The following is an 8,585-nucleotide window of genomic DNA, read 5'->3' on the forward strand; positions in this document are numbered from 1 at the left end:
GATTGAGCTCCCCACGCCAGGAGTGTGTGTGCTGTAGAACAGACCGTGCAGGAAGCTATATGTGCGTGTGTGTGTGTGTGCGCGCCCACGAATAACTTAAAAATCACCACATTTAAAATCATCCTTTATTAGATTTTATTACACAACTCCACCCCATCCCCACCCCCACCCGCCCAGTCCAATGAATAAGGCAGCGGTTGAATATTGTAATTGTATTGCACTCAGACAGGGACGTGCTAATGAGCAATTGGGTTGTCAGAATAAAATGTATACTGATTAAAGTGAGTGAGTGAGATTTCAGAGCCACTAAAGACACTTATCAGAGAACACGACATTTTCTCTACAATGTATACGCCCAAGACAACCATGCCCACAGGAAAGATTAAATAAACAGTGCATTTTACAGAAATTGATGTCGTGCGTGGGTTGCGTATGGCTCCGATATAAAATTTGTCCCATTTAAATGTCCGGGAAGAGAGCTAGAGGCACAGATAAGCATAAACATGTCCACAAAAAAAAAAAAAAAAAAAAAAAATTACAAATAAAAATAAGGACAACGCACAGTTCAGTGGTTGCCACGCGGTTACCATGCGTAGCACAGCCAGCAGGTACATGCGCAAGAGTACAAAACAAGAATATCCACTAAATGTACAACATGGGACACGACGACTACACCCGCCATTTATCAGTCGCTCTCAATCACCTTCATTAGACAAGAGCGTTGTTAAAATCATCGCCTGGTCCTCTTCATTACGCGGTGCTGACGTCCATCTTACCGATCTGGCAGTACAGGACCATGGAGAAGATCATGCCAAAGATCTGCAAAAGCATAATAAGTCATGTTTCCCAAAAAACTGTCCATTTTGGGTGGTCTTTACTGGAAGCGGTTATCATTTTTTTTTGTAGAGAACATTTTCAACTGACTCAAAGCAAAGTGCAAGCACAGTGCAGTTGGACTGAGTTTGAGACCGGACCAAACGCGCTTTCAGTGTCGAGAGGACGGACGGCGGACTGACACCGCTCAACCGCTAACTGTTCAGCCGTTAGCGCCGCTAACTGTTCAGCCGTTAGCGCCGCTAACTGTTCAGCCGTTAGCGCCGCTAACTGTTCAGCCGTTTGTTCAGCCGTTAGCACCGCTATCTGTTCAGCCGTTAGCACCGCTAACTGTTCAGCCGTTAGCACCGCTAACTGTTCAGCCGTTAGCACCGCTAACTGTTCAGCCGTTAGCACCGCTAACTGTTCAGCCGTTAGCACCGCTAACTGTTCAGCCGTTTGCACCGCTATCTGTTCAGCCGTTAGCACCGCTATCTGTTCAGCCGTTAGCACCGCTATCTGTTCAGCCGTTAGCACCGCTATCTGTTCAGCCGTTAGCACCGCTATCTGTTCAGCCGTTAGCACCGCTATCTGTTCAGCCGTTTGTTCAGCCGTTACCACCGCTATCTGTTCAGCCGTTTGTTCAGCCGTTAGCACCGCTATCTGTTAAGCCATTTGTTCAGCCGTTAGCACCGCTATCTGTTCAGCCGTTAGCACCGCTATCTGTTCAGCCGTTATCACCGCTATCTGTTCAGCAGTTAGCACCGCTATCTGTTCAGCAGTTAGCACCGCTATCTGTTCAGCCGTTAGCACCGCTATCTGTTCAGCCGTTATCACCGCTATCTGTTCAGCAGTTAGCACCGCTATCTGTTCAGCAGTTAGCACCGCTATCTGTTCAGCCGTTAGCACCGCTATCTGTTCAGCCGTTATCACCGCTATCTGTTCAGCAGTTAGCACCGCTATCTGTTCAGCAGTTAGCACCACTATCTGTTCAGCCGTTAGCGCCGCTAACTGTTCAGCCGTTAGCGCCGCTAACTGTTCAGCCGTTAGCACCGCTATCTGTTCAGCCGTCAGCACCGCTAACCGCTAACTGTGCCGCGAGGACGGGCACTGCCACCCACGTGTGACGCACTTACCAGCAGGATGGCGATGGCAAAAGCAATGCCCAGAGCTATCTTCAAGTTCTCCTTTATCAACTTTTCCAGATATTCACTACAAGGCTGTCAACACAGAGAGAATACCAATTAATCAATGACTTTTATTATTTTTTTTATTACTTATTTGTACCGTTAACAACAACAACAACAACAACAACAACACTATTTAAACTGGATAGCATCATGGCTAAGACATTAAAATGCGCTCACCTGGCTGTAGCGGCTCTGACCTCCCACGGTCTGGCACTCGGCGGTGGTGTCCTTGCAGTCGCAGGAGGAGGGGATGCTGGAGCCCCAGTCGGACGGACCGTTGACCACCCCGCAGCACTTGCCCTGCGGATCGGAGCAGAGACGCGAGCGGTTCAAAGAAGGCACCGGCGGACGCGCTCCACGTCTTACCCCAAAGTGCGGGTCTGAGGGACGGGTCTGTGGGACGGGGTCTGTGGGACGGGGTCTGAGGGACGGGTCTGAGGGACGGGGTCTGTGGGACGGGTCTGTGGGACGGGTCTGTGGGACGGGTCTGTGGTGTGGGACGGGGTCTGTGGGACGGGTCTGTGGGACGGGGTCTGTGGGACGGGGTCTGTGGGACGGGTCTGAGGGACGGGGTCTGTGGGACGGGTCTGAGGGACGGGTCTGTGGGACGGGTCTGTGGGACGGGTCTGAGGGACGGGTCTGTGGGACGGGTCTGAGGGACGGGGTCTGTGGGACGGGTCTGTGGGACGGGTCTGAGGGACGGGTCTGTGGGACGGGTCTGTGGGACGGGTCTGTGGGACGGGTCTGAGGGACGGGTCTGTGGGACGGGTCTGTGGGACGGGTCTGAGGGACGGGGTCTGTGGGACGGGTCTGAGGGACGGGTCTGTGGGACGGGTCTGTGGGACGGGTCTGAGGGACGGGTCTGTGGGACGGGTCTGAGGGACGGGGTCTGTGGGACGGGTCTGTGGGACGGGTCTGAGGGACGGGTCTGTGGGACGGGTCTGTGGGACGGGTCTGTGGGACGGGTCTGAGGGACGGGTCTGTGGGACGGGTCTGTGGGACGGGTCTGAGGGACGGGTCTGAGGGACGGGTCTGAGGGACGGGTCTGAGGGACGGGTCTGAGGGAGTCTCACCTCCATCTCCAGTTTCTGGATGTCTGTCTGAGTCTCCTCCGGTTGGCTGGACAGAGGCAGCAGTTTGGTTGTCGCCTCTTTGATCAACTCCTTTGACTGAAAGAGGAGAAGGGGGGGGTTAGGAGCTGCAGGAAGTGCGGGGGCGGAGACAGGAAGTGCGCGGACGGAGACAGGAAGTGCGTGGGGCTCACCTTATTTTTGTCGACGGCTCCCAGGATGCCGGCTGCCAACAGCAGGATGAAGATGGCCAAGAGCCCGATGAAGAACTGCAACAAGCAAACTGAGCTGAACACCCACTCAACACCCACTGTCAGTCCATTTCTCCATCCAGTACTCAGAAACGAATAAATACTCACGCGTTTGTCCGGTCAGTGTTGTGTGTGTTTTATAGGGTGTATTTTTTCAGGTGCGTGTGTGTGTGTGTGTGTGTGTGTGTGTGTGTGTGTGTGTTTGGTGTGTTTTTGGGTGAGTCCGTGCTGTGTCTGTGCTGTATAGGGTGAGTTTTTGTGTGTGTCCGTGCTGTACAGGGGGTGTATAGGTGTATGTTTTGTAGGGTGTGTTTTGGGGGGGTGTGTGTGTGTTTGGTGTGTTTTCGGGCGCGCGTGCTGCGCAGGGGCTGTTTTCGGGCGCGTGTGCTGCACAGGGGCTGTTTTCGGGCGCGTGTGCTGCACAGGGGCTGTTTTCGGGCGTGCGTGCTGCACAGGGGCTGTTTTCGGGCGCGTGTGCTGCACAGGGGCTGTTTTCAGGCGTGCGTGCTGCACAGGGGCTGTTTTCAGGCGTGTCTCACCAGCAGAAGCATGCACTTGTTCTCTTTGATGGCACCGCAGCAGCCCAGGAAGCCCAGCACCATGATGATCACACCGATGGCGATCAGCAGGTCCACGCCCGGGATGGACACAGGGAAGACCTGCAACGGACAAGTGTAGCGCATTCACACCGATTCCTCCCACCGGATTTACCTCGCGTCGCGCCTCACGCAAGAACCGCTTGCGGACATATTACTTCTTCTACTGCTTTGGTCGGAGCGACACTTGTGGAGCCCCGACCTGTCAAAAGAGTCAAGTAAACGACAGTCTTGCAGGAGGACCCGGATCAAACTCCAACACTAGGCACTGCAGATCCAGTATGAGTCAGGATTCGGCAACTGCATCGCTTATTTCTCACCTCAATCGGTTTCAGAGACGTATTCCGGTGGAAAAATTGGACAACATTACAAAATATTTGCACCCTCCCCCCCCCCCGACCCAAAGTAAACATGCGTGCCAAAAATGATTATTTAGAGTGGTGCTGTATGCATTCTGGGAAAGATAGTCAAAATATCCAATATGGACCATCAGAGGTAGTGGTAAAAATCTGCAGTCCTGTTTCTACGTTCACGGTCATGGTCACTCCTGGTCATACACGGTCACGGACAGCGGTCACCGTACCTTATTTGAATCCTTGGTCACTTTCAGGTAGATGGAGACACCAAGGATGATGCAGCCGCTGATCTGAAAGAAACACGGGGGAAAAAAAAAGAAAAGAAAAAAAAAAGCCATTTAGAATAATCAAATACAAAATCCATTTGAACGGGGCTTCTGAGTTCAATGGGCCTCGATGGGAACGTGTGCGGAATGGCGGAGAGATTTCCGGTGCCAATATATCCCCACCGCATCAGGAAATGGCAACGAACAAGCGCTTCCGCTCCTGGCCTCAAAACGACATGCGCACATACACATACGTTAGCCACATTGCAACTCTTATATTCGTAATCACGCAAATTTCAAAGACAGTTCTTCATAAGAAACTGCAAAAATATATGTTTTAGTTCTGGGGGGAAAAAAACCCAAAAATTTGATTAGACATCGATTACGCATAATCCTGGACTAAATTGGGTTTTGCGAGGAGAATCGCCATTGAAAATTATATTTAGTGCAGGACTAGGTTTAATCCATCTCTATGAAACCGGCCCACAATGCATTTGTCTTTGTGACACAAACATGCCAGAAGACGTGCGTTTTAACAGAAACGTGCCAACAGTTTCCTTTACAAAAGCTTATTATTTATACATTTCTTTTTAATAGCTCCTTTCTCATGAAGGTTAGTGTGGGGTGCCTGGCGGGAAGCATCAGCCCGTGTCCTGCTTTGGGTGGTGGGCGGGCAGAATTCGACTTTGGCTCTGCATTCAAGTGCAGGCCCCTCCCTCTGGGCGAGGGGGAAAGGGCGGTCTCCCGGGGGCGATAACCCGGTGACAGAACCCCGGCGGTGACACCCCGGTGACGTCGGGGGCTGGTCGCAAACAGAACTCGCCCCGCCCGTTCGGTTGTGCTGTGCTCTCCCACCAATACCCTGTACCCCTCCCCCCACCCCCCAATGTAAACAGCACTAACTGTGCCTGATACCATAGCTAAAGTGTTTAAACACCACACACCACACACCGGGAGAGTAAGGCGACTGTTGTGCGTGACAAAAGCTTTCAGAGACCCCGGCCTTTACCACAGAAGAAGAAACCAGGAAGCAGACACTCACAGGCACAGCCTGTTTTTTAAGCATGAGCAATTGACAAGGAATGCTGAACACGACGGAACAATGTGCTCAACACAACATGCCGGGGAAAGGGCAAAGACAGAGTGGTGAAAAAAAGATTTCACTCAAGCAGCGTTGCTGTGACTAACTATTGCAACAGGATAATGATTCATCAGGGGAAAAAACCTTCCCATCGAAAAGCTATCCAAGGGGAAATGTTCAAATTGACTCACACCGCCGCTTCAAAAAGGATTCCCATCCACAGAAGTTGTATCATAATCTTTCACTATAAATGCCAATCATTTACCATTTGTCATTTTGCCTGTCAGAAGTTAGCAGGAATTCGTAAATGGTCGAACAATCAAATTTCACGAGTCAAATATTAATATGAACGTGACACAGGATCCTTTCAATACAAAGAAGGGGTGGGGTGCTGTTAAAACAGGGCAAATAACCACCAGCACTTCCTAGTTCCTGGAGCTCATAGCCGTGTCTAGCAGGCACTAAGAAAAACCTACAGCAGGGACCTTCAACGCTGGCCCACCAATCCAAATCCAGGCCTGGTTTTCCTTTCTCCCATGTAATTAGTGCTACCGATTGGCCAGACTAGCCGGGAGTCAGGCGCGAAACCAAAGGGAGGGTGGAAAACCAGCGGTGCTCGTTCCTCGAGGACCGGGAGTCACCGATCCCTGAACTCCAGTCACAAAGCAATGCGTACGGTTGTTAAATTTAGTGGGTTTTGAAGGCCGAGCGGAATTATTAATCCCGTGTCACGTGACGGGGCACAGCGGGCCGGAGAGGGTGAGGCTCGCCCCGGGTCGGCCTCGTTAGCCATGCGCGCGGCACAGCTGCCGCGTAACCCGAGAAACGCCCGCGCGAGGCTGCCATGGCGACCCCGCCGCCGCCCCCCCCCGGCCTGCGCGGACACATTATCCGCGGAGACAGAGGCGAGGTAGCCAGGTGCGCTAGTCCGCCAACAACCGGTCGGGCCTGCTCGCCCGTCCCACAATGCACGGCGCCGCGGGCAGAGATACGACGAGCCGCGGAAACCGTCAAGCGTTGTCTGTCTGGCGAAGGAACAGAGCCGGTTACTGAACAAACCAGGTTAATGAGAAATAGACACCTTTCATGTGACAGGTTCCTGGAACCACAGAGGAGGTAATGAGAACGGGGGGGGTGGGGGGGCTGTGTGATTTCTAGCCGTCACAAACGGGTATTCAGAAACCAGAAGACGGAAACCAGACCAGGGCCGCCTTTGGCTCCGTTCCAAAACGAGTTCAGCAGGGGGGGAGGGAGGATAATACCGCGGCAACTCAACCCCAACGTAACCTGGGAGCGTAAGCACCTGCTGCTGAGCCTGAAGGACCCGTCCGTGCGGTTCTGACGCATATTTCAGGCCGTGACTCACCGCCAGGCATGTTGGGCAATCGTGACGCCCCCGCCCAGTGCTCCGGCGGAGCTGCGGTCTTTATCCGCCCGCCCGACCGCGGCCTCCGTCCGGACTGCGACTCGCGCGTTTGCGTTCGCGCGCGAAATGGCCGCCGCCGGCCTCCTGTGCGAACACGCTCTCCGATTGCCCGGCTTATAACAGGCGAGGAAAGCAGAAGTCGGGCTGGCAGGGATTGCACACCCACATTTGCATGGGAGAGGTTGGATTTACATCTCTCAGGTTCGCACGACGAGCCCTCTCGGCACAAGACAGGCTGGAGTAAACCGTAGTCTCTATAAAAAGTAAACACCCGCAGGATGAGGTCTCAAAGCCAATAAAGTAAACCGACATCCTCCATTTTGGCAGCTCTTCGCGGGTGAGAGAGAGAGAGAGACTCCCGGTCACATGAGCACATACGCGGTTGGCAGATGGCGGGCGGGCGGTGAGGTCAGCACGCTCGGTGGTTTCAGGACACACCCTGTGTTTGCTATGACAACATCAGTGTTTACGTACAGAAAGCAAGACCTGGAAATGGCCAGCGTCGAAAGAGCTAAACGATTCATCTTAATGGTCACTGACAGACACCCCCATTGTAGAAGACCTCTAGAAGAATAGAAGGTGACAGGGAGGTCCACATAGCAGGACAGGTCTCCTGCAAAAGTACTGAAGCACAGGTAAAGGGAAGGGGGGGGGGGGTGGTGCTATGTGTCCCTGCTATGACCCTTGGGACGAGCTGCTGCCTGCATGGTACCAGAGCGATAGATCAGAACCTCATTAGCATTGATTTCCTTAATGTCCTTTTTGAAAGGGAAAAGGGTAATGCATCACATTATGGGAGTGGTCAGATGCGCAAAGGAAAACATGGCTTTCAAAACAACAGTCCCTTTCAGTGCATTTCCTCAGACTCAGAGGACTCAAACGTGTAAAAACTCCAGAGTAAACTTTCAGTTAAAATTAGATTCATCAAAGCAACAACAAAAAAAAAAAAAAAAAAACTTTTCCATTATAACTACTTCAGCGAATGAAACTCCTCATCTTTATGGGAGATTGTAGTAATCTCAAGCCACAGAAAGCAAACATTTACCTTTTAAGTATGAATACATTTCTTTTTAAAAAAGAGCAGGCACTTACCCAGAAGAGCAAGTTGAAGAAGAAGAGGCAGTACTTGATGCATCTGCTGACAGCCATGGCTACGCTTGTTTGCGACTTGTTCTGAGAGAGTGGTGTGTGTGAGAGGAGGTGGTGTGTGTGAGCGTCTGTGCGCGCTGGCCAGGGGGAGAGTGAGCACTGCTGACAGCTCCTCCACAGGAAACTGACGTAGGAGAGCTGTGGAAAGCCTCCTACGCTCCGCGCGAAACCCGGTGGGTGTGGTCGCCCGCGGGACTGATTCCAGAACAGTCGCGGGCGGCGCTTACAGGCACGGAGAGGACGGGCGTTAAGGAGGGTTTAATCTCCCTCCGCCTGGAGTTGAGGTTGGAAAACAAGCTTAGTCAGTTCAGGAAAATATGCACTGCTACGTGCGTGGAGGAGTTTCTACAAAATGGCTTCTGTTTGCTCTCCACACACAAGTAGTTT

At 52.5% G+C, this 8,585-nt stretch overlaps 1 protein-coding gene across 1 annotated transcript; it reads right to left on the bottom strand.

The window, feature by feature from the left end:
* Nucleotides 1–169: 169 nt before the first annotated feature.
* LOC133119120 (tetraspanin-8-like) lies at nt 170–8,585 on the bottom strand. Its single transcript, XM_061229542.1, has 8 exons — nt 8,142–8,585; nt 4,504–4,566; nt 3,864–3,983; nt 3,268–3,342; nt 3,077–3,172; nt 2,181–2,303; nt 1,950–2,033; nt 170–819 (listed from the first exon to the last, which is right to left on the bottom strand). Exons 1-8 carry the CDS (start codon nt 8,196–8,198, stop codon nt 751–753), a joined length of 687 nt encoding a protein of 228 aa, XP_061085526.1. The 5' UTR covers nt 8,199–8,585; the 3' UTR covers nt 170–750.

This window comes from Conger conger, chromosome 19 (assembly GCF_963514075.1).
Source record: "Conger conger chromosome 19, fConCon1.1, whole genome shotgun sequence".
Taxonomy (NCBI): Eukaryota; Metazoa; Chordata; class Actinopteri; order Anguilliformes; family Congridae; genus Conger; species Conger conger.